General features: G+C 48.0%; 1 protein-coding gene across 9 annotated transcripts in view; it reads right to left on the bottom strand.

The window, feature by feature from the left end:
• EML1 (EMAP like 1) overlaps positions 1 to 26493 on the bottom strand; it is a 190830-nt gene that overhangs the window by 150405 nt on the left and 13932 nt on the right. For 7 of the 9 annotated variants that reach the window (XM_068254672.1, XM_068254673.1, XM_068254675.1 and 4 more), the window contains exon 1: positions 20722 to 20918. The exons of 1 other annotated variant lie outside the window; for it this stretch is intronic. In XM_068254672.1, the coding sequence (XP_068110773.1) occupies positions 20722 to 20854 (133 nt within the window). In that variant the 5' untranslated portion in view covers positions 20855 to 20918. Of the gene's footprint in view, positions 1 to 2408; positions 2689 to 20721; positions 20919 to 26493 lie in introns of those variants that run through there. One more of the 9 variants, XM_068254676.1, reaches the window with a different exon arrangement.

Below are 26493 nucleotides of genomic sequence, written 5' to 3'. Positions count from 1 at the left end.
GCAGGTGTGTCACATGCTGGTGCCCCCCTGGAAGCTCTGTGCAGAGTGTGACTGGCAGTGTCACGTGCTGGTGCCCCCCTGGCAGCTCTGTGCAGAGTCTGAGACTGGCAGTGTCACTTGCTGGTGCCCCGGCCCCTGGCAGCTCTGTGCAGAGTGACTGGCAGTGTCACATGCTGGTGCCCCCTGGCAGCTCTGTGCAGAGTGTGTGACTGACAGTGTCACGTGCTGGTGCCCCCCTGGCAGCTCTGTGCAGAGTGTGACTGGCAGTGTCACGTGCTGGTGCCCCCCTGGCAGCTCTGTGCAGAGTGTGACTGGCAGTGTCACGTGCTGGTGCCCCCCTGGCAGCTCTGTGCAGAGTGTGGCTGGCAGTGTCACGTGCTGGTGCCCCCCTGGCAGCTCTGTGCAGAGTGTGAGACTGGCAGGTGTGTCACATGCTGGTGCCCCCCTGGCAGCTCTGTGCAGAGTGTGGCTGGCAGTGTCACATGCTGGTGCCCCCCTGGCAGCTCTGTGGAGAGTGTAAGACTGGTAGGAGGTGTGTCACGTGCTGGTGCCCCCCTGGCAGCTCTGTGCAGAGTGTGAGACTGGCAGTGTCACGTGCTGGTGCCCCCCTGGCAGCTCTGTGCAGAGTGTGGCTGGCAGTGTCACGTGCTGGTGCCCCCCTGGCAGCTCTGTGCAGAGTGTGGCTGGCAGTGTCACGTGCTGGTGCCCCCCTGGCAGCTCTGTGCAGAGTGTGAGACTGGCAGTGTCACGTGCTGGTGCCCCCCTGGCAGCTCTGTGCAGAGTGTGGCTGGCAGTGTCACGTGCTGGTGCCCCCCTGGCAGCTCTGTGCAGAGTGTGAGACTGGCAGTGTCACGTGCTGGTGCCCCCCTGGCAGCTCTATGCAGAGTGTGAGACTGGCAGGTGTGTCACGTGCTGGTGCCCCCCTGGCAGCTCTGTGCAGAGTGTGAGACTGGCAGGTGTGTCACGAGCTGGTGCCCCCCTGGCAGCTCTGTGCAGAGTGTGAGACTGGCAGTGTCACGTGCTGGTGCCCCCTGGCAGCTCTGTGCAGAGTGTGAGGCTGGCAGGAGGTGTGTCATGTGCTGGTGCCCCCCTGGCAGCTCTGTGCAGAGTGTGAGACTGGTAGGTGTGTCACGTGCTGGTGCCCCCCTGGCAGCTCTGTGCAGAGTGTGACTGGCAGTGTCACGTGCTGGTGCCCCCCTGGCAGCTCTGTGCAGAGTGTGACTGGCAGTGTCACGTGCTGGTGCCCCCCTGGCAGCTCTGTGCAGAGTGTGAGACTGGCAGGTGTGTCACGAGCTGGTGCCCCCCTGGCAGCTCTGTGCAGAGTGTGACTGGCAGTGTCACGTGCTGGTGCCCCCCTGGCAGCTCTGTGCAGAGTGTGACTGGCAGTGTCACGTGCTGGTGCCCCCCTGGCAGCTCTGTGCAGAATCTGAGACTGGCAGTGTCACGTGCTGGTGCCCCCCTGGCAGCTCTGTGCAGAGTGTGAGACTGGCAGGAGGTGTGTCACGTGCTGGTGCCCCCCTGGCAGCTCTGTGCAGAGTGTGAGACTGGCAGGAGGTGTGTCACGTGCTGGTGCCCCCCTGGCAGCTCTGTGCAGAGTGTGAGACTGGCAGGAGGTGTGTCACGTGCTGGTGCCCCCCTGGCAGCTCTGTGCAGAGTGTGACTGGCAGTGTCACGTGCTGGTGCCCCCCTGGCAGCTCTATGCAGAGTGTGGCTGGCAGTGTCACAAGCTGGTGCCCCCCTGGCAGCTCTATGCAGAGTGTGACTGGCAGTGTCATGTGCTGGTGCCCCCCTGGCAGCTCTATGCAGAGTGTGACTGGCAGTGTCACGTGCTGGTGCCCCCCTGGCAGCTCTATGCAGAGTGTGACTGGCAGTGTCACGTGCTGGTGCCCCCCTGGCAGCTCTACGCAGAGTGTGGCTGGCAGTGTCACTTGCTGGTGCCCCCCTGGCAGCTCTATGCAGAGTGTGACTGGCAGTGTCATGTGCTGGTGCCCCCCTGGCAGCTCTGTGCAGAGTGTGAGACTGGCAGGTGTGTCACGTGCTGGTGCCCCCCTGGCAGCTCTGTGCAGAGTGTGGCTGGCAGTGTCACGTGCTGGTGCCCCCCTGGCAGCTCTGTGCAGAGTGTGGCTGGCAGTGTGACGTGCTGGTGCCCCCCTGGCAGCTCTGTGCAGAGTGTGGCTGGCAGTGTCACGTGCTGGTGCCCCCCTGGCAGCTCTGTGCAGAGTGTGGCTGGCAGTGTCACGTGCTGGTGCCCCCCTGGAAGCTCTGTGCAGAGTGTGAGACTGGCAGGAGGTGTGTCACGTGCTGGTGCCCCCCTGGCAGCTCTGTGCAGAGTGTGAGATTGGCAGGAGGTGTGTCACGTGCTGGTGCCCCCCTGCAGGGTTGGCACGCTGGGACCCCCGGGGACTCACCCTGGCAGTAGTGCAGGAGGGAGCTGGTGTCATAGATGGAGCTGTAGCTGGAGAAGCCGCCGTCCTCCATCCTGCGATCCGCTCAGCAGCCGCTTCCCCCTCCTCCTGTCTCCGGCCTGCCGCCCCTCTCTGTTACCATGACAACCGCGAGACCACCGAGAGGGGCTCCGGCCGCCGCCGCTCCGGCTCTCCTCCTGCTCCGTCGCCCAAGTCCCTCGTCTGCCCCGCGAGTGCCCCTCCGCCGCCCGCTGCCTCCTCCGCCGCTGTCCGGAGCCGCTCAGGATTTTTGGGAGAAGAAGGACTTGAACTTGCTGCGGCTCCGCCCCCTCCACACAGAGCTCCGCCCACTCCAACACATGGGAGAGCCGCCGCCTTAACCCTTTGCTGACTGCTCTCTGTGCTGCCCATAGGGTGTGCCTACCTGCTGTAATCCCCCATGACAGCCAGGCAACTGGCATTGTTTATAAGGGAAAGAACAAGGCGGCCTCCATATCCCTCTCACTTCAGGTCCCCTTTAAGGCCTTGTTCACATTATGGCATTTTTGTAAAATTTTAAGCGCGGGTGATTTTCAAAATCGCCCTGAAAGCGCTTGTGCAATGATTCTCTATGAGAGAGTTCACATCTGAACGGTTGGTTTGCGATCCGCTTAGAAAAGCGGTGCTTGGGCCATTTTTGAGGCAATTTGTCTCAATGGAAGGTATAGGAAAACGCATAACGCTCACAAAATTGCTTTGGCAAGCAATTGCTTGAGCGTTTAAAAAAACCCCAAAAAACATTGTATTTATTTTTTCCGAATCAAAACACGGAAGCGCTCTGCAAAAGAGCTTACAAAAACGCCCACAAAAATGAGCGAACACGCAGAAAATCGCCGGAAAACACTTTAAAAAAAACACGGAATAAAAAGCCCAACTTGGACGGACACGCGAGCCGAACGCAATGTGAACAAGGCCTAAAGGACACATCCAAGCTCCTATAAAAAAAAAAGCATCTATTTACCCGGGGCTTCCTCCAGCCTCTGGCAGCCATCCTGTGCCTTCGCCGCAGCTCCACTCCCTGTCAGTGGCCCGGGGTCCCCTCCCGTTCAAGATGCCAACTGCACCAGCGTAAGCAGCTCTCAGCGTCGCGCTGACGTCATCCGAACTGTAATGCGCACGCGCAGTAGTTCTGCGCCTGCTCAGGACAGCCCGGATTATGTCAGTGCAACTCTAGCGCGCAAGAAGATGCCGACCTGGCGAGGTCGGCATCTGCGCCAGAGAGGACCGGACCACCGGAGCTGCGGCGAAAGCACAGGACAGCTGCCAGGGGCTGGAGGAAGCCCCATGTAAGTAGATTTTTTATTTTTAAATTCCCTGGACCCTAAAATGCTGCCCCCTGATATACTTACCTGGGGCTTCCTCCAGCCCCTTGCAGCCATGTCCCACGCCTCACCTCCACTCGCAGCCGCCGGCCCGGGGTCCCCGCCAGTGCAGAGGCCGACCTCCTCTAGTGCGCCTGCGCAGTACACCGCAAACAACGTGGGCTTGATTGACAGCGGCGCTCGTGCAAGCGTAGTATGGACGACCTCGAGGTCAGCCTCTGCACCGGCGGGGACCCCGGACCGCCGGCTGGGAGCGGAGATGCGGCGTGGGACACGTCGGCTGCAAGGGGCTGGAGGAAGTCCCGGGTAAGTATATGAGAGGGCAGCATTTTATGGCTGACAACTCCTTTAAAGAAAACCTGAACTGTAAATTAAAAGTCAAAATAAACACACGTTATACTTACCTCAAATGATATAAACCTGACAGCAACTGATATATAACTGACATCTATTGATTTATAACTGACAGCAACTGGTTTATATAAAATTGACAGCAACTGATACAAAACTGACAGCAACTGATTTATAACTGACAGCAACGGATACAAAACTGACAGCAACTGATACAAAACTGACAGCAACTGATTTATAACTGACAGCAACTGATACAAAACTGACAGCAACTGATTCATAACTGACAGACAGCAACTGATATAAAACTGACAGCAACTGGTTTATAACTGACAGAAACTGGTTTATAACTGACAGAAACTGGTTTGTAACTGACAGCAACTGAAATATTTCAGTTCTTACAAAATCTTGTCAGAACAGGAAGGAATCATTGTTAGAAGAAAGGGTGAGCTTCTGAGAGAAACTGACGGCGAGGTAAGTATGTAATATTCATTTGCAGGTACATCATGTGTTTGTTTTAAATCATTTACTCAGTTCAGGTTCTCTTTAACTTACCTGGGGCTTCTTGTGGCCCCTTGCAGTCATCCTGTGTTTGGGCTGTCCTTCCATGACCCTCCAGCAAGCAGTGAAGACCACTTGAAAGCTGGGCGGCCACCGCGTCCCTGTGCACAGCTGCGTCCTGCGTCTGCGCATGCGCAGCATGGGAAAATCACTACTGTGCATGCACAGAACACTCCCGGCAACAGGAGCGCAATCAGGGTGCAAACAGCTTAGGGCCACAAACCCGCCGTAGACTCTGACTGGCCGCAACCAGTCAGCTGTCAGGGCATCGCAGCTGCTTGCTGGAGAGTCGTGGAAGGACAGCGCATGCACAGAAAGACTGCAGGGGCTGCAAGAAGCCCAAGGTAAGTTAAACTGCTTTGTTTTTTTGTTTGTTTTTAGTTAAAGAGAAACTCCAGTGGAAATAATGTAATAAAAAAAGTGCTTAATTTTTACAATAATTATGTATAAATGATTTAGTCAGTGTTTGTTCATTGTAAAATCTTTCCTTTCCCTGATTTACATTCTGACCTTCATCACATGGTGACATTTTTACTGCTAGCAGGTGATGTCACTGGAAGGAGATGTTGTTTGCTTTTTTGGAAGTTGAAAACAGCTGTTATTTCCCACAATGCAACAAGGCTCCCACAGTGTGATGTCAGCACCATGGTCCTGACATCACACTGTGGGCGGGGGTCCACCACAATATCAGCCATACAGAGCCCCCTGATATTCTGTTTGTAAAAAGGAAAAGATTTTTTCATGGGAAAGGGGGTATCAGCTACTGATTGTGATGAAGTTTAATTCTTGGTTACGGTTTCTCTTTAAGTAACCCTTTTAAATCACCAGATATCACTCCAGAAAACATTGATAAAATCGCTAGAAAAAGCAATTAGCGATTGCGTTTTGCGAATTCTAGAATCAGCTGGACTCCCTATTGCGTTAGGGCCCTTTTCCACTACCTTGCGTTTTGCGATCTGATTCTGATTGCTAATGGATTGCAAGACGCAGGGTACAGTAAAGCTAATAGAAACGGCAGCGGCCATTTCCATTAGTGCTATCCGACTTGCTCATGATTTTGGTCCGAGCACAAGAGTAGTCCTGCTGCGTTTTGTATGCGATTGAGCTGTTCTATACTGAGTATAGTAGCTCGATCGCAATCGCAATCTCATTTGTCGAAATTGGATTGAAACACGATTTCCATCGCGTTTCATAGTGGAAAAGAGCCCTTATCTCTGCTGAACCAAACGCTCTAAGCACCCGGCGAATGATCTGTTTGCAATCGGAGAAACCGCAACGCTTTACGAATCAACAAAAGCGACACACTTGTTGGGAGGCCGGTGTAGTTTCGCAGCCACAGTCGGGCTCCAGCGGGGGCCTCAGTAGCCGTACTTAGTATTCGGGTCAGGTTCAGGAAGTGTCATTCTCTAGAAATAATGCGCAGGACATCTGATCAGCGGCGTGTGTACGCAGCGCTCCCAGGTTACAAGATACACACAGGCCATTGGCCCCCTCCCCTCCGCCAGTAACTGTAGACGGAAGAGTGGGATTCCTTTTTGGAATAAAGTCACAGTCAGTGATCTGTAAAAGGGAATAGGGGGGGGGGGATGAGGCTCTGGGGGTGCTGTCTGTTCCAAGCAGCCTGGGAACCGCCTGGGGCTGTCACAAGCACATGCATTGTGGGACACGGAAGCAGGAGGATTACTCCGCAATCATGCGATTCACAAGAGTCCCTGGTGCGGAAAATGAGCTCACCTTTTCATAAGCATCACCTGCTCACACGGCTCTGCGCTGGCCCTTTAATTAGGAGCGACGCCTCATTGAATTTTAAACACTACATGGGGCCGGTGAAACCGAATATTACAGGCTTTACGACTGCCAACGCATCATCATCTCGTTAAACAGCTGTGTGCGCTTGTTTAAAGGACAACTGACGCGAGCGGGAAATGGAGGCTGCCATATTTATTTCCTTGTAAACAATGCTAGTTGCCTGGCAGCCCTGTTGATCATTTGGCATAAGTAGTGTGAGTTAAAACCCTGGGACAAGCATTATTATTATTATTATTATTATTATTATTATTATTATTAAGTATTTATATAGCATATGGCTAATCCAGTAAAACCGCAGTCTGCTGAGTCAGAGTACCTGATCTGCTGCATGCTTGTTCAGGGGCTATGGCTAATAGTATTAGAGGCAGAGGATCAGCAGGACGGCCAGGCAACTGGTATTGTTTAAAAGGAAATAAATATGGCAGCCACCTTATTTCTCTCACCTCGGGTTCCCTTTAAGCAATACTAGTTGCCTGGATGTCCTGCTGATCCTCTGCCTCTAATACTTTTAGCCATAGCCCCTAAACAAGCATGCTGCAGATCAGGTGTTTCTGACATTATTGTCATATCTGACAAGATTAGCTGTATGCTTGTTTCTGGTGTGATTCAGACACTACTGCATCCAAAGAGATCAGCAGGACAGCCAGGCAACTTGTATGTATTGTTTAAAAGGAAATAAACATGTCAGCCTCCATATTCGTCTCACTTCAGTTGTCCTGTAAAGGATGGTTCATTTGATTAGGCGTTTAGTTGGATAAGGGTTATTGTTATAGTTTTCGTCCCCATAGGGAGACATGAAGAAAGCGGAGGTTAATCGACCCTGGAAGCCATAGAACGAAAATTGGGATCGGAACAACGCTTTTGCGTAAACAACAATAAACAGCCGATATAAAATCTCCCATTTACTTGAATGGGAGCGTTGTATCAGACGCCCGCGGTAATCGCCACCATGTGTCCGTGTGACCTGGCCCTAACTATGACAAAGAAGTAATTTTATTAATCATGTTATTTTCACTACAGTGCCTTTTTTTGAAAGAGAAACCGTATCCAAGAATTGAACTTCATCCCAATCAGTAGCTGATACTCCCTTTCCCCTGAGAAATCTTTTCCTTTTCTCAAACGGACCATCAGGGGGCTCTGTATGGCTGATAGTGTGGTGAAACCCCTCCCACAGTGTGATGTCAGGACCAGGGTCCTGACAGTTTCCTGTCTGTGAACCTCATTGCATTGTGGGAGATAACAACTGTTTACAGCTGGGTCCAAGTGCCAAAAAAGCAAGCAGCATCTCCTTCCAGTGACATCACCTGCCAGCAGTAAATATGTCACCATGTGATAAATGTCAGAATGCAAATCAGGGATTTAAAAGATTTTACAACAGGCAAACACTGACTAAATCCTTTATACATAATTATTGTAAAAATGAAGCACTTTTTTAATGACATTATTTTCACTGGAGTTCCTCTTTAAGCTAAAATGTCTTGTATGGCAGAAGCTCCATACAATGCAGCTGGTGTGAGACAAGTGTCCGGGTCCTTTTACATGGCACACAACCCAGCTAAAGAACGGTAAGTGTATCTGTCTGGTGCTCTCCCTCCCTTCCTCGTGCTGCACGTCGCTTGCTGGGAAGAGAACTTGGCACATCCGGCCGTTTCTCCTCCAGATCGTAAAACGCAGCTTGTTGGCCGGCCTCACTGCGAGGCTATGTTACAGAGCAGCAGGCGCAGGGTGGTGTTTTCTGTTTGTTTTACCCTCATCGGAAAAAAAATAAGACGCGACAAGATGTTCCGCTAGAGATGGCGGCGCGATCGAGCGTCGGGTGAGGCCGGTGTGCTCAAGAGAGGCGGAGGAAGTACCTGCGAGAACTGGATAAACTAAATTCCGATGTTGTAACTTTCCTGCCTTACATTCTGTGATGAGTCGTGTCATCTGTCGTATTTCTGTTCTGACATTTGTTAATAAAAGGAAACCGAATGGAAAAAAAAGAATGACACTTTCCGGGGTCTTCTATCAGCCCCCTGCAGCCGCCTTGTGCTCGCGCCGTTACTGCTTGCCTGTCTTCCAACAACTGGCCACGCGGATCCTCGTTCACACTGCCAGCGCTGGGAGCGTCCTGCACGGGCGCAATATGAGATCATCTCATGCGCAGCATGGAAGGGAGGGTGGTTGAGGATGCGTGCGACCAGGGCTGCGCAGGTGCACTGGCCATCACCTGACAAGTTGCTGGAAAACAAAACATATCCGTGGGGGGGGGGGGGGGGGAGGTTGGATGGGGGCTTAGACACACCGAAGGATCGTTGAGTGACGGCGCAGGAACAGGGGGCTGGTAGAAGCCCCAGATAAATGGAGGTCTTTTTCTTCCGTTTGGTTTAGGTCAGGGGTGTCAAACTCAAATACAAAATGGGCTGTAAACTAAACACTGGGACCAAGTCGCAGGCCAACCTCAATGACTGGTGGCCATCTTCCTCCCTTATAGAGTTCCCTGGTGTCTAATGGCTCCCCTCCAACCCCCCTATACAGTTCCCTAATGTTTAGTACAGTTCTCCTACCTCCCCCAAATGCCTTCCCTGGTGTCCTAGGGCTTCACCTCCAATATAGTGGTCTAGAGTGGGCCAAATCTAATGCAAAGTGGCGGGATCACCGGGGGGCCAAATTTAATGGCTCTGAGGGCCAGATTTGGCAAACGGGCCGGAGTTTGACATGTATGGTTGAGGATCACTTTAAAGAGGAACTGTAGTGAAAAATAACATAATGAATAATAATGCTTATTGTTTACAATATTCATTTATACATTATTTAGTCAGTGTTTGCCCATTGTAAAATCTTTCCTCTCCCTGATTTACATTCTGAAATGTATCGCTGGTGGTGACATCTTTAGTCCTGCCAGGTGATCAGTGCGGAATGTTCGTTACTGAGAGTTCTATGCACAAGAAATCTTTACCGTTTCTCAAACAGATCATCAGGGAGGTCTGTATGGCTGATATTGTGGTGAAACCCCTCCCACAGTGTGATGTCATGACGATTGGTCCTGACAGTTTGCTGTCTGTGAACCCCGTTGCATTGTGGAAAATAATGGCTTTCTCCAACACAACTGAGGAATGTTTGTCTGTAGTGTGTTCTGAAATCAGTAGAAATAGCCTCTGGTTTCCCAGAATGCACTTGGAGGAGAATTCTGCATAGCTAAACAGCCTAGGCTAAACATCACCGGGAGGGGTTACATACAATATATAGAGATATATAGATATAGGAAATGTTTCCGATGCTGAAACCTGCATAAATACCATAAAAGTGGGTATCCTGAATAACTTACTGTAGTCTTATCAAACTTTGCATGTGCTTCTCTGGCCATGGTGGGAGCACAATTGGTGGGTGAGGCCAGGACTGTGCATGCGCAGTGATCAGTGACTTGGCCGAGTTGCAAACAGAGCGGTACAACCGAGGGAACTGGGAGGATGGAGAGGGAACTGGTGGTCTGCAGGGGGCTAGAGGTCCCAGGTAAGTATACATCCTTTTGCATTCTTCTTTACAGTGGACCTCATCACAGACAGGTCAGCTTTCTTTCTAAGGATGCGCCCAAGGATGCGTCTAAGGATGTCGGTTCTCTGCAGAGCTATTGGCATGGGGCGGTATGGAATGGGGTTGAGTTGCAGTGATAATCCTCAAGGGACCAATTATCTAGTTATCTGTTTTGTATAACATGTAACCTTAACTACCCATTATTTGCTGATACTGGCGGTAATGCGAAGTCTATTCCCGGGCGGAAACAAAGAATATTCTTCCTTGCGTCGTTCTGTAGTTAAAGTCCAACCCCAGATACACATTCCTGGCCTGGTGCGGCATTCACTGGCTTAGCTCCTTATCAGTATACAAGGTCTTTGATTAGTTTCCTGGCACAGAGTTATATTAGTTAGTGTGCGCTTTTAATTTTTTTCCTTTTTGCATGAAAAATGCCCTCTAGACAGATATGGATAACCACTTCTCTACCACAGGTTTTTTTCCCTTCAAAAGCTCTTCCCGTAATAACTTTATCACTAATTATCACACTGAAATGATCTGTATATAATTTTTTGCGGGAAAAGCTAGGCTTTCTTTGGGCAGTACTTTATGCTAAGAATTATATTATTTTATATGCACTTGACAACGTAGAAGAAGAAGAAAATGAAAAAATAAATCACTATTTCTCAGATTTCAGCCATTGTAGTGTAAAAATAAAATGTGCTATTGTAGATAAAACAGACACATTTTATTTGCCCATTTGTCCCGGCTATTGTAATGTTTAAATTGTGTCCCTAGTGCAAAGTATGGCGATAATATTTTATTTTGGGTTAGGGGTGAAGGAGTTTTAAAAATAATGAAAATGTATTTAATGTTTCTATGGTAAGTGAATAATGGTGTATTTGGAAGTAGTTTTACTTTTTGGCCACAAGATGGTGCTATACGTACTCAGTTTTCTAAAAATAGAAAACAGAACCAAACATTTACATGTGTTTATAGGTGTTTATAAACAAGGACGTAGAAAAGCTTGGCAGAAGTTGCTAAGTGGTTAAGATGTAATGGGGCCCTAAGCAAGTTAATAGATTTAAGGGCCCCTTGAGGTCCTTTTGGCAAGCTGAAGTTCAGAGAGGTTAGAGAAGGTGGCAGGTGAGCCCCTTGTCACACACTAGGCCCCTGGCACCTGCCTAGGTTGCCTGGTGGATGATACTGCTCTGCCTCTAGCCCCACTCCCTCCGCACGGAACGCTGTCAAGGAACCTGACAACACCTAGTAATTTGTGATCCGTCAGCTTAACGCGATTGTATTGCGGGGCCGGTTCAAGGCGGAGGCATAAGAGACATCTGCTTTGCTTGTATTACTGAGAGAAGGTTAAAGGACACCTGAAGTGAGAAGAATATGGAGGCTGCCATATTTATTTCTCTTTTAAACAATACCAGTTGCCTGGCAGCCCTGCTGATCCTCTGCCTCTAGTACCTTTAGCCATAGACCCTGAACAAGCATGCAGATCAGGTGCTCTGCCTCTGACTGAAGTCAGACTGGATTAGCTGCTTGTTTCAGGTGTGTGATTCAGACACTACTGCATCCAAAGAGATCAGCAGGACTGCCAGGCAACTGGTATTGTTTAAAAGGAAATAAATATGGCAGTCTCCATATCTCTCTCACTACAGGATCTCTTTAAACTCCCGAGCCATTCACTTGTGCACCTACAGGGGACCCAGTTAGGTTGAGGTGGGGTCGGAGATGTTTAGGGGTCCAGAAACATCAGGACTTTATACACAGGATATCTTATACAAGGAAGTAACTTGTGCAAATACTCACCTATTGCATATAGGGCGGTTTTTCTGACTAAACTGGTCAGAGACGCTGAGGAATATATTTGGTAAACAAAAATCTGTATTTTTAGGGCCTTCATGCAAACCTCCGAGACGCGGCATCAACATTCCGAGCGTCACACCGGCGTGGCAGTACGTTTTCTATCCTGGATGGGATGGGGGCAAGTCTGTTTCCTTACAAGGCTGCTATAGGATAACAGACGTAACATGTAGCATAAGATGAACATGTAGATACCGTATTTTTGGGCATATAAGACACTCCTGATCATAAGACGCACCTAGGTTTAGAGGGCAAAAACCAGGGGGAAAAGATACTAAACCTGGTATGTCCATGTTCCAGGAGCATCTTGCAGATGCGCTACTCCAATTATTGTGTCCCCCTTGTACCTTGTATGTCCTCATGTGTCACACATCTGTCCCCTTCTGTTCCCCATGTGTCCCCCATCCCATATGTCCGCTTCTTTCCCTATGTGTCACCTTCTGTCCCCTTTTCTGTCCCCATGTGTCCTCTTCTGTCCCCTCTGTATCCCCTTCTGTCCCCCTGTGTCCTCCTTTTCTCCCCATGTCCTTCTCTGCTCCCCCTGAATAAATACAAAAAAGCATCGGCAGCACGGCTTACCTAATCTGCGGCGATCAGAGACCTCTCCTATCTCACACTGCTCCCCTAGTGCTGGTCACGTGTGTAATGATGATGTGATCAGCAGAAGGCGGCACCAGAGGAGTAGTGAGAGAGAGAGAGGAGAGGTCTCTGATCACTGTGGGCTGTTTATTGGGTGATTAGGTGAGCTGTGGTGGCAATGCTTTCATTTATTCCGGGCGAGCAGCGGGGACACGGCAGGTCGGCAGTTCATATTGACGCACGTTCGGGGACTCCCTGAATTAGGCATATAAGACGCAGTTACTTTCTCCCAGTCTTATATGCCTAAAAATACAGTACACGCAGGAAGGCAGGAAATGTGGACCACCACACTGGCCATTAATGTGAAGGGCCCACTCGGGAGCTGCATGTTTGCATTTTTTTCCTGCAATTTTAAACTGGACAGCCTAGGAGGGCCTAGAGGTAGATTAGTCCATTGATCAGGGATAGCCAACGAAAACAACAGATACAATGGAATTGCCTGTACTGTCGGCATGACAGGTTATTTCTTTCTGTGCAATCCATCATTTTGAGTGGCTTTGATGTTATTGATTTTATTTAAAAGGAATAGCACCGTGCTACTAACAGCATTGTGCAGAACTCAATTTTCAGCATCTACCAGCATCAGTAAAGTCGAAGGACCAGCAGAGAAACTGAAGTCTCCTGTAGAACCCAAATAGAGCACTGCCACCTGGTGGTGGAATAACATTATTCATCCAAAATTGGAATCTAAAATTTGCAAGAAACTACCACTGGATCTTTACTGTATATATCTCATAGCTCCCAACTGTCCCTCTTTTGGAGGGACAGTCCCTCTTTGGTAGTCCTGTCCCTCTGTCCCACTTTCCTCCTCATTTGTCCCTCTTTCAGGACTTTGTCCCTCTTTCTATGTAAATATATATATTGCTCTACTAAAAATGTGTTTGATTGACTCTAAACTTTATTCCCATCCTTTAAATTAATATATTATTCATTTAAAAATATTAATATGAAGGAAAATGAACCAGGATAGAAAGGACCAGTGTGATTTGAATTATGAAACAACATATTTTTCTTATGAAATCTTTATGGTGTGCGTGACTAGGGGTTTGACGGGGGCGCACTCGGGGGTGTGGCAGGGGCGTAACATAAGTGTCCCTCTTTCTCATTTGGGGATATAAAAACATTATATACATAACTGGGACTTACTCCAGCCCCCTCAGGCTAATCACAAGGGCCAGGCCGAGGCAGAGGAGGCCCTGCTGTCCTCCTCCACCTACTGGATCCTTCGCTATTCGTCCCGTAAAGTCCGCCTGCACGCTTCGCTTCATCCAACTGCGCAGACACAGAATGCTCCCAGCAACTGGAGCGGGTTGGGGGCATGTGTGCGTGGGCGGACTTGCACATGCGCAATATGCCCCAGACTGAAGGACTTTATGGGCCGAATAGTGAAGTATCCAGGTGTGGTGAGATTACGGCGAGGGAGCGATCAGTCTGAGGGGGGCTGGAGGAAGCCCCAGGGATGTATAATTTTTTTCTGTATATCCCCCCCTTCCCCGGTGTTTTCGTTTTCCTTTAACGAGAGTCTGAAGTGAATTATTTTTTTCTTTTCATTGCCCACTTAAGTTAAGCAGTACGATCAAAGCTGGTTCACCGCATTCCCGCGGAAGAACAATGTATTTATCCCCCGAAATCCCCGGGGCAAAATTTGGGGATCACTTCCTGAATGAGGCAGAGCTTTGCGCAGTAGCTCCACTTCCAGTGCAGTCAATCTCTGCCGGTCTCCACCTCTCCCCGCCCCTCCCAGTCTTCTTTCCCTGAGAGAAGCAGGGAGAGGCAGAGATCGACAGAGATTGACTGCACTGGAGGCGGAGCTACTGTGCAAAGCTCTGCCTCCCCCGGGCAGCAAAGTCTACGACCTGGAAAGTTATGGAATTTTGCCCCGGGGTTTTGGGGGGATAAATACCTCATTCTGCAGCCCTTTGCTCTTACTGCTTAACTTAAGCGGGCAATAAAAAGAGACATTTTAATTCGCTTCAGACTCTCTTTAAAGAGAATCTGTATTGTTAAAATCGCACAAAAGTAAACATACCAGTGCGTTAGGGGACATCTCCTATTACCCTCTGTCACAATTTCGCCGCTCCTCGCCGCATGGTTAAAAACAGTTTTAAAAAGTTTGTTTATAAACAAACAAAATGGCCACCAAAACAGGAAGTAGGTTGATGTACTGTATGTCCACACATAGAAAATACAACCATACACAAGCAGGCTGTATACAGCCTTCCTTTTGAATCTCAAGAGATCATTTGTGTGTTTCTTTCCCCCTGCAGTTCTCATGCACTGAAGTTTCAGGCTGCTCTTTTTTCTCCTGCAAACAGCTTTGCCCTGTAATTCTTCAGTATGTGAAAGCCCAGCCAGCTCAGAGGACGATTTATCCAGCTTGTAAACGATGAGAGAAGAGAGAAGCTGCTCTAATCTAAATAATACACAGGCAGTGTGCATAGAGGGGCTTGGAAAGGGGAGTTCATAGCAGAACCACAACACTGAAGAACTTGGCAGCCTTCCAGACACAGGCTGACAAGTCTGACAAGGGAAAGATACATTGATTTATTACAGAGACTGTGATAGCAGAAAGTGCTGCAGTAAGCCAGAACACATTAGAATAGCTTTTGGAACTTGTAGGATGATAAAAAACAGGATGCAATTTTTGTTACGGAGTCTCTTTAAGGAGTTTTTTTTTTTTTGCTGGAATTCGTGCTGCCATCACTGATTGGCTCACAGTGTTCATGGCACATGGAGCTAAACTGTCATTACAGCGACAGTACTGCGCGGCGACGAGTAACTGAAATCTACGCCCTGGCTGGAATAAGAGGCAGTAAACAGGGCGTAGATTTCAATGACCAAATCTGCAAAAGGTTAATTGATAAAAGTGTGGGTTTTTTTTGTTTTTTTTTACAACATTCTTTTATAAATTATTTAGTCAATTATGTGTGCCCATTGTTCAACCAGAGAACAAAGTACAACTCCAGCCTGCTCCCTCACATATCCCTGTTGATCCAGAGGAAGGCGAAAAACCCTTACAAGGCATGGTCCAATTAGCCCCAAAAGGGAAAAATTCCTTCCCGACTCCACATGGCAATCAGATAAAATCCCTGGATCAACATCACTGGGCATTACCTAGTAATTGTAGCTATGGATGTCTTTCAACGCAAAGAAAGCATCTAAGCCCCCTTTAAATGCTGGTATAGAGTTTGCCATAACGACTTCCTGTGGCAATGCATTTCACATCTTAATCACTCTTACTGTAAAGAACCTTTTCCTAAATAGTGTCTGAATAACACCAGAAACAAGCATGTGCCTAATCTTGTCAGATCTGACAATAATGTCAGAAACCCCCGACCTGCTGCATGCTTGTTCAGAGTCTATGGCTAACGGTATTAGAGGCAGAGGATCAGCAGGGTAGCCAGGCAACTGGTATTGTTTAAAAGGAAATAAATATGTCAGCCTCCATATACCTCTGACTTCCGTTGTCCTTTAAGTTCCGCTAGGGCTTATTTTCGAGGACTGGCTTATATTTCAAGTGTGGTCAAAATCCCAGCTAGGGCTTATTTTCAGGGAAAGAGGGTAGCAAACAAGCAAACTGATCTATGCACTTTTATTCCTATGGGAGAAAAGCACCTTACAAATGTTATTGTATTACTGTATAAGCTGTTAAAAAAATCCAGTCCGGATTTGATTGACTGACTCTCCTTTTTTGCGCCCCCTGTCCCATGTGAAGTATTCATTCCCCGGGCCACCACCTAGGCGGCCTTGGCAGAAATCCGGCCCTGAACATATCCCTGCTGGGAAGTGGAATGTTTTCTGTGCGTGGCACGTGTCGCCTGCCCTGAGGAAAGTGTCCGCAGCAGCAGCACAGGAAGCGTAATGCTGTTTGTAGTTCAGCGATAAAACACAAACACAATCCCTGCTTATCACCAAGTGCACCTCTAATAACATTATCCGCCAGTTAAAGTCTCTCCAGCAGCCATCTGTTGTGCGCGCCGCCCGCTGCAGGCCGGGAGGAAACTTATAACGCGGCCATCAGCCCGGGAGCGCTACCTGCCTGGAGTCTCTGCAGACAGGAGTCAAACTCAAGTCAAATAAAGTAACAAGTAAAAAAAAAAAAAAGTTTAGATCAGGGGTCAGGAACCTTCCTGGCTGAGAGAGCCATAAACGGCACATATTTTAAAATGTAATTCCGTGACAGCCATATAATATGTTTCAAACTGGGACAGTAGGGCTCACGTCTCTGTTGCCATGGTGATGTGTATACAGTTGATCCGCCGGGCAGCGGAAGTGTCAGACACGTTTTCTCTTGGGTTTCAGCAACATCAGCTATTTCCCAGAGAGCCAAACAGGAGAAATACCGACTAACAGCTTGTACAATTAGCTAGCTGACTTGGGGGTTGATTAACTTTGTAGGACGAGATCCCCACACTTTGGCCCAATAGGCTGCCTGTCAAGTGACAGACATCCTATTGGCCCAATCAAAGTGTGGGGATCTCGTTCTTCAAAATCACTGGACCTGTCCTGACAGGGTCCAAAGTGGGACAATTGGAGTGGCCGTTGTTCGTTTTGGGGGGAGTGTGAGTAAGTTAGTAGTACATACTACAGCAGTAGCGTGCTTACATTGAAAATGTTACTAGCGCTGCCACACTAAGCTGTGCTGCTTGAGCTGTGTAGCTTAGTGATTCAACCCCTACTGATTGGTCTGTGAGCCGGATGCAGCCATCAAAAGAGCCACATCTGCCTCCTGAGCCGTAGGTTCCCTACCCCTGGTTTAGAGGGAACCTGAAGAAAGAGAAATACGGAGGCTGCCATCTTCATTCTCTAATAACCACAAACACCAATCCTTTGCTCACTACACCGGCTACCCATAAAATGCAGAATCCTTTTCACTGGCGTAACAATAGGACCTGCAGCTCCTGCCCCCGCGGGGAGGCCCGGGCCCCCCTCAGGGCCTGCTTGGGGCTGTTTTGAGGGGCTGGAGGGGTCGCAGACTCGCAGCATGAGGGGAAAGCCATGCTGCACTTCGACGGGAAGGGGGGGGGGTCGGTCCCCCCCCTCACCTCGGGCTCTCCCCTCTGCGCTCCCCTCCAGCATTGAATAGTTTGTGGATGCAGGCGGCGGGCAGCGGCAGATACACACCTTCCGTGCGCTCCAGCGTGGACGTTTCTCCCTCTAGTGTCTGACGCGACTTCCTGTATAAACAGGAAGTCGCGTCAGAGGCTAGAGAGAGGTACGTCCACGCTGGAACGCACTGAAGGTATGTATCTGCCGCTGCCCGCCGCCTGCATCCACAAATTATTCAATGCTGGAGGGGAGAGCCCGAGGTGAGGGAAGGGGGGACCGTCCCCCCTTCCTGCTGAAGTGCAGCATGGCGACCCCTCCCTCCAGCCTCCCAAAACGGCCCCAAGCAGGCCCCGAGGGGGGGGGGGACGCTTAGTATTTCTGCAGGGGAGCCCGGTGGGACCTTGTTACTCCCCTACCCGGATACCTGAAGGATTTGCTGCAAATGCGTCACACCCACCACAACCTCAGATCCAATAACTTGACCACCCCTAGAGCTCAACTAAAAACCTTTGGAGCCAGAGCTTTCTGTCATGCTGCCTCTACCCTGTGGAATGCCTTGCCAAACGTATTTAAGACAGCTCCAACCTTGGACATGTTTAAATGAAAACTGAAAAGGCACCTGTTTAGTCTGGCATATATAATCCCATAACCTTTCCCCCTGTACATATCACTATGTACTGATCAGAGACAAGCTTATGCGCTTTGGGTCCTATGAGTGAAAAGCGCTTTACAGATGTTTTGTCGTTGTTGGTGTAATAAACAATGCCAGTTGCCTGACCGCTGTGCTGATGCTGAGTCCAGGACCGAATTTGCATTTGCAAATATTTGCATTAGTACTGACACCAATGCAATTTCAATTGAGTAGTTTTCATCAAATGCATTTTTCACAGCCATTGTCGCGTATGCAGCTCGCATGTGATGAAAGTCAGTGATCCCGAGTACAAATTGTCTCATTTTCGATTCAAAAGTGTTACGTGTAGGAGGGAGGGGGGAGGGAGTGTCAGGCATAGGCAGGGGGAGGCATAGGCAGGGGGAGGTTAGTGTTATCCTTCCTGGGAATACACAATGAGATTTTTCAGCCGATTTACTGTCCGATCGATTCCCTTATCTTTTCTTATCAATTTCCATTCCCTTCTATGAGAAATCAATCAGAAAAACGATCAAAAATAAGATCGGACATGTTGGAAATTATCTAACGAACCATCTATCTGCCAAAATATCTAATGTTGTATTCCCGGCAGGGCTGCTCAAATCCGGAACCGGGAGACATCCGGATAGTTCTATCAGGATATCTCCCAGTTACCTGTCTGACGTCTTATCTCCTTACCTGTCTGACGTCTTCTTCGGTCCGCCCCTCGGCGCCTCCCACGATGTGCTCCAAGCGGCAGTCTCGTGATTACAAACACTTCCTCCTTCCGGGTTGAAGGAGGACGTGTTTGTAATCACATGACCGCCGCTTGGAGGGCTTCGTGGGAGGTGCCGAGGGACGAACCAAAGAAGACGTCAGAGAGTGAAGATTGAAACACCCCCCCCCCCCGTCCACCCCGCACAGGTAACTGGGAGATATCCTGATAGAACTATCCGGATGTCTCCCGGTTCCGGTTCTCCCGGTTCCGGATTTGAGCAGCCCTAATTCCCGCCATTAGCCGTAGGGGAGGTTAGTGTCAGGTGTCGTGTAGGGAGAGGAGGGTTAATGCTGTGTTAAAGTTACAGAAGGTGAGAGTAGAATACCGGTAACATTACCAATATTTTACTATTGGCAACATCTCACACTCCTTTTAACAGGTGCCCCTTTGAAATGTATGCTTACTGCCCCCCCCCCCCCCCCCAAAAAGGCCTACAGTACAGTAGGAACATAAGACAAGACAATGACTGACTATGGTAGGGATGAGATTGTGAGGACAGCCAGTGACATAACTATGTACTCAGTAGAGTGCTGCAGAAGATGTCAGTGCTATATAAATACATAATAATAACATGGTAGGACATTACACTATGACTATGGTAGGATTAGATTGATTGTGAGTATGGTAGGATTAGATTGTGAGCTCCTCTGAGGACAGTCAGTGACATGACTATGTACTCTGTAAAGTGCTGCAGAAGATGTCAGTTCTATATACATACATAATAATAATATGGTAGGACATTACACTATGACTATGGTAGGATTAGAGTGTGAGCTCCTCTGAGGACAGTCAGTGACATGACTATGTACTCTGTACAGTGCTGCAGAAGATGTCAGTGCTATATAAATACATAATAATAATATGGTAGGACATTACACTATGACTATGGTAGGATTAGATTGTGAGCTCCTCTGAGGACAGTCAGTGACATGACTATGTACTCTGTAATGTGCTGCAGAAGATGTCAGTGCTATATAAATACATAATAATAATATGATAGGACATTAGACTATGACTATGGTAGGATTAGATTGTGAGCGCCTCTGAGGACAGTCAGTGACATAACTATATACTCTAAGTAAAAGTACAGCGGAAGAAGTCAGTGCTGCATAAAGGCACAATATTAATAATAATACAATTTTCAGAACTAATTATATTTCTCAGCCTAAAAAACAGATTCGCTGGGATGGATTTTCTCCAAGGAACGCGGGCTTGTTTCACTTTTTCCGCTACCCAGAAACTCCACTCACCGCTACTTGGACACATTCAACCAAAGTCTACTGGCTGAAACAAGTCCTCTCCTTGGAAAGTTCTCACATTCTCTCCCCAGTATCATAACAGCTACTCTGGAAAAAAGACCACCAACGCCCCCCCCCACCCTCTCCCCCCCAAACACATACCCTCTACAGCTGTCCCCAATATCCGGCACCAGCGGGAAACGCCAGATACATGTGCTTGTCGCTTGCTTGAGCAACCAGCAGAAGAAACCCCCCCCCCCCCAAATACTTACCAAGCCTCCAGCGACATCTAGCAGGGTTTCTGTAGCACCTAGAAGCTCCGGAAGCTGCAGGGAGCCCCCTAGGAGCAAGATGAAAGCTGCTAGACATTGCCTGAGGATCAATAAGTATTTTAAAGGCTGCAAAACTGCCCAACACCAGCACAAGTCAAAGTCCCCCTTGTTCCTCAGGCATGCCGGTTAGTGAGACTTCCAGTTGCCTGAGTTCCAGATAACAGGGACTGTGCTGTAATTAACAACGGAAAAAAAACGTTCTTGACCTGTTTTGGTCTCCTGCCTGCCGCTGTGGTTGACCTGGTAGGGTTCCTCTGGAATGGATTTCATCCTCAAGCACTCCGTCTCTCCGCCACCAGGCGAGTGTCCGCAGCAATTAGCCACCGCCGGTGTATTCATGGCAAGTTATGTAAAAGGACTACAGCCAGGGAACTGGCCAAACATCCACCTGCTCAATGGAGTAATTCTTCTGTAAAGCCAAGTATTAGAGTGATGTCACCAAAGCAGCTTAGGGATTACAAGGTCGTTGGAAAGAGCTATTTAAATTATGTCACTGATCTCATTTGCATGACAAATATTCCCAATCATGTGGGGTGCTTGGTACTGGGCGGGGCCACAGAGTGGAATAAGGGTGTTATGTGACATTTGTGACTGTTACATATTATTGCTGCGGTATCACAAATTCAAATTCACTCTCAAGGTTCACCTCTAATGAAGGGAAACACTTTTCATATGTGAGCAAGGTATGTATCAGCAGTATTATTATGTTATTAGTATAGTATTATTTAGTATTTCTATGGCACTGATATCTTCTGCAGCACATTACAGAGTACATAGTCATGTCACTGACTGTCCTCCGAGGAGCTCACAATCTAATCCTACCATAGTTATAGTCTAATGTTCTCCCATATTATTATTATGTATTTATATAGCACTGACATCTTCTGCAGCACTGTACAGAGTACATATTCATGTCACTGATTGTCCTCAGAGGAGCTCACAATCTAATCCTACCATAGTTATAGTCTAATATTCTCCCATATTATTATTATGTATTTATATAGCACTGACATCTTCTGCAGCACATTACAGAGTACATAGTCATGTCACTGACTGTCCTCAGAGGAGCTCACAATCGAATCCTACCATAGTTATAGTCTAATGTCCTCCCATATTATTATTATTATGTGTTTATATAGCACTGACATATTCTGCAGCACTTTACAGAGTACATAGTCATGTCACTGACTGTCCTCAGAGGAGCTCACAATCGAATCCTACCATAGTTATAGTCTAATGTCCTCCCATATTATTATTATTATGTGTTTATATAGCACTGACATATTCTGCAGCACTTTACAGAGTACATAGTCATGTCACTGACTGTCCTCAGAGGAGCTCACAATCGAATCCTACCATAGTTATAGTCTAATGTTCTCCCATATTATTATTATGTATTTATATAGCACTGACATCTTCTGCAGCACATTACAGAGTACATAGTCATGTCACTGACTGTCCTCAGAGGTGGTCACAGTCTAATTCTGCCATAGTTATAGTCTAATGTCCTACCATATTATTATTATGTATTTATATAGCACTGACATCTTCTGCAGCACTTTACAGAGTACTTAGTCATGTCACTGACTGTCCTCAGAGGAGCTCACAATCTATTCCTTCCATACTCATAGTCTAATGTCCTACCATATTATTATTATGTATTTATATAGCGCTGACATCTTCTGCAGCACTTTACAGAGTACATAGTCATGTCACTGACTGTCCTCAGAGGAGCTCACAGTCTAATCCATAGGCAAACGCAGGGAGGGATTACAGCTGCCCAGAATCCCCCCTCAGACCAGGGCTGGTGCAGTGTCTGGGGACAGGCCCAAGTTGAGACACCAGAATATCTGCAGTTATCCTGCAGCTCACAGCACTGCCTCCCTTTTTTCCCTGCTACAGTTGACTTTGGATGGAGCAGCAGTGTGTACAGAGCATGGAACAGCTCTGGGGGAATTTAGAGTCATGTATGAGCACAGCCCTGTGCCCTGCTGTGTGAATGATTAACTTTCCCCGTCATTACCAATGTTGGCCGTCCTCATTATTATCTGTATCCAAACTGCTCCTGATCGACCCCGTTGCCAATTGGGAGCAGATCGGACATTTAGGAAATAATTGTCAGATCCTATGAGTCTGCTGGGAAATTGCATTATGTGTACCCAGCATGATGTCCTACCATATTATTATACTGCATTGTGTGGGTTGAGGGAGACCTTTCAAGAATCCCCGCGTTGAAAATCCTGGGTTTGCCCCTGATGTCCTACCATATTATTATTATGTATTTACTGTATATAGCACTGACATCTTCTGCAGCACTTTACAGAGTACATAGTCTTGTCTGCTAAATCACATTATTATTTGAGTAAATAAACCTTTCTGCCTTTGAAAGTGCTGCTGATGTAAAAGAGGAAGTAAAAGATGGGATAACATGCAAATAAACACGATGCAAATAGTGTTCTAGCTGAGATCCAGCATGACATGCGGTGGGTGGGGCCAGAACAGAGCTGTCAGCTTTAGGGGTTATGGGCACTGGAGGAGGGGGGGGGTGTAGGGTTAGGCACTAGGAAGCATTTTTTTCATTATGTGAAGTGGTTTACATTAGTGAGGAGGCTGAGGTCAGCATAAGAAGGAGGAGGGCATTGTTTAGAGATATACTGTCGTTGCCCTTTTGACCCCACACCTCTCTTTATCTCTGTTATTTAGGGGTAGCTGATCCACAGAGAACTGCACTGAAACCCGGGCAGAAGTGCCAGTGTAATATCATTTACATCACATTACTGTTACTTTATCGGAATCCCCCATCAGTCACCCTCGTGTACGAATCGGACATACGCCACCTGCACAGACTGCAGACTTCATCTGAGAAGATCACAAACGATTGAAGCAATAATAATCAAAGGTGTGTATGTAGCTTTCCTAAAGGCCTATTCCCCCATAAACGACTTTAATGCAAATGATTTTGCGTGACAAATGTTTTTTCGCGATATCATGCACCATCGTTTAACGACAGTTTGTTTAACGATTTTCAGCGATGGACGATTGCACGAGATAATTGTTTGCTTTGAACAACCGCCATGATGGATTAAATCGCGGACGGTCGTTTCAATCGCCCCGTGTTAGTTACCGCGATCGTTCAACAATGCGAACCCACCCATCATTTGTTCCTAGGTTCACGATTGCCGAAAGTGTATTGGGGAACGATTGTTCGTTGGATTGTTCGTCGTTGCCTATCCCCCGATCCATATTCTGTGGTCATGTGGTGAGTATGTAGCTTAAAAGAGCACTCCAGCACAAAAAAGTAGAAAGTTAAAATCTGACAGAACTGACAGGTTTTGGACTAGTTCGTCTCCACATGGGGAATTCTCAGGGTTTTGTTTTCAAAAGCATTTCCTGAAGAAATGAATGGCAGGTTAACTGCCAAAATAGTAAGATACCAGCCAGCCTCACTACTCACTTGCACACTGTTCTGCCAGTTAGGCTTAGCAATTGCCGTTCAGGAAAGGCTTTAGAAGACAAAGAAAAGCATGAGAATCACCCATGAGGACTTGGACTAGTCCAAAACCTTTCGGTGCTGACAGATTTTAACTGCTTATTTTTTTTCGATGAAGTGGTCCTTTAAGAACCATGCTGCAGACTGTATACTGATCTCCTGTATGTTTATGTTATGAGCAGACCACCACTACCAATAATCCCCTAGACCACCCTCAGACATCTCTATCCAGCTTAAGCCATAGCAGGGATCATGTCGGCTCATAACAGATTGGAGCCACAGGGGCCGACACCAACAAAGCCATTTACTAATGGACTTATTAATCCTTTATGGTTAATTCTGAAAGGCGTTTAAGATTTTCAGCAGTTACCATATCACAGACGTTTGGCCGCGGCAATCCTGCAATCTCATCAGTATGGAGGAGTATTAGATACAGGCAGATGTGTGCGTCTGTCTGGCCGTCATCATATCATGGCTCCCACCTGTCACTCTTTTGGAAGGACAGTCCCTCTTTGGGAACGCAGTCCCTCTATCCCTCTATCCTCCTTATTTGCCCCTCTTTTAGGACTGCTGTACAGATCTGTGTAAATATGTGTATTCTTCAATTGAAAAAAAAATGTGTTTAATGGATTCTGAGCTTTATTCCTCTCCTTTAAAGGAAACCTAAAGAAATTGAAAATAAGCCAGTTTAACATACCTGGGGCTCCTACCGCCCCCCTGGCAGCCGTCCTGTGCCCGCGCTGGGGCAAACCGATCCACCGGTCCCCCGCAGCGACTCACTTTCGTTTCCAGTGACTCTGGCCTCGTTCACATCTTCTGCGCTAAGAAACGTGTGAAAGCGTGTGGTAAAAAACGCATGCGCTTGTGCGCGCTTTAGTGCGCATTTCTGTGCGTTGCGCTTCGCTTCTTTAAAACACGTTTTGCTTACTGTAGCAGCAGCAGTTGTCAAGAAAACTTTGTTTTTGTATGTAAATGTATTTTTTTCTTCAATTAGGGGTAAAAAACGCATGCACTTCTATGCACTTGTACGCGCTTCTGTGCGCTAAAAAAGCGCACCCATTCACTTGCATTGATGTGCGCTTTACAGCTCAACGAACAGAAATGCATGCAACACTACGTTTTTGTAACGCTGCTCAGCGCATTTAGTTACATGGGAGAATAAATACCTTGCTGATTGCACAGGGCAGTGCGCTGTAAAAAGCGCACAGAAACGGCCCTGATGTGATCGAGGCCTTTAGTGAGTCGATGGCCAGTTGGCCGCTGCGTCCTCGATCACGCTCCTGTTGTCGGGAGCGTCCTGCGCATGTTTGAGAAACTCTCATACTGCGCATGCGCAGGACACTCTTGGCGGCAGGATCGCGATCGAGGATGCACGAGACCAGGGCCACGCAGGTGCAGTGGTCATCAACTCGCTAAGTCGCCGGAACCAAAAGTGGGTTGCAACTGGTATTGCTTCAAAGGAAACAAATATGGCAGCCTCCATATCCCTCACTTCACGCACCCCCCTGAGGAAGTCGGAAGCCGGCGAAACTGTTGGAAGTTTCATGGGCTGCCACGATGCCCTGCATCTACAGCGTGGCACGGGGATGTAAGAGGGCCTCAACACTTTGCATGGCACGCCGCCCAGGAGACGTTCCGGGCCGCCACTGTACTTCCCTGTGTCCCCCTCCGGTGCACCCACCTGCGCTACCACCGTCTTGCTCTATTAGACCCAGGATTACAGCTGGCTACATTGGACTGATGCTTCTTCGGGCTACTGGACCAAGCCACTCATGACTGCTGGATATCATCCATGGATGGGTTCCGGAGTATGGTGAGATCGCTTATGCTGCTTGTTGACTGGCCAGTGTGGCTGCTTGCGCTGAACCACAGCTCTGCTTGCATGCTTACTGCTAATATTACGGCTAATGTTGCTGCCTTATATTGGATGAGCTTTGCATTCCTGTGACTTATGAGCTGATAGTGCTGCTGCCTTCTAACAGATCCATCTGTGAGAGTAACCAGTGACATGCAGTTATTGAGCATCAATCCATTATATTGCCTCTCCTTACTGTTATAACTGAGTGAACATTGTTCATATCCCTGGTACATACCTCCCAACTTTTTGAGATGAGAAAGAGGGACACTTAAAGAGAAACTCCAGTGAAAATAATGTAATAAAAAAGTGCTTCATTTTTACAATAATTATGGATAAATGATTTAGTCAGTGTTTGCCCATTATATTTCTTTTAAATCCCTGACTTACATTCTGACATGGTGACATCTTTACTGCTGGCAGGTGATGTAGCTGCTGCATGCTTTTTTGGCAGTTGGAAACAGCTGTAAACCGCTATTTCCCACAACGCAGCAAGGTTCACAGACAGGAAACTGCCAGGAGTACGTACTCAGAATTTCTTTGTGGGAGGGGTTTCACCACAATATTAGCCATACAGCGCCCCCTGATGGTCTGTTTGTGAAAAGGAATACATTTCTCATGTAAAAGGGGGTA

The sequence above is a fragment of the Hyperolius riggenbachi genome, chromosome 9 (genome assembly GCF_040937935.1).
Source record: "Hyperolius riggenbachi isolate aHypRig1 chromosome 9, aHypRig1.pri, whole genome shotgun sequence".
Classification (NCBI taxonomy): domain Eukaryota; kingdom Metazoa; phylum Chordata; class Amphibia; order Anura; family Hyperoliidae; genus Hyperolius; species Hyperolius riggenbachi.
The sequence above is the reverse complement of the archived record's forward strand: the minus strand, read 5'-3'. Positions and strand labels throughout refer to the sequence as shown.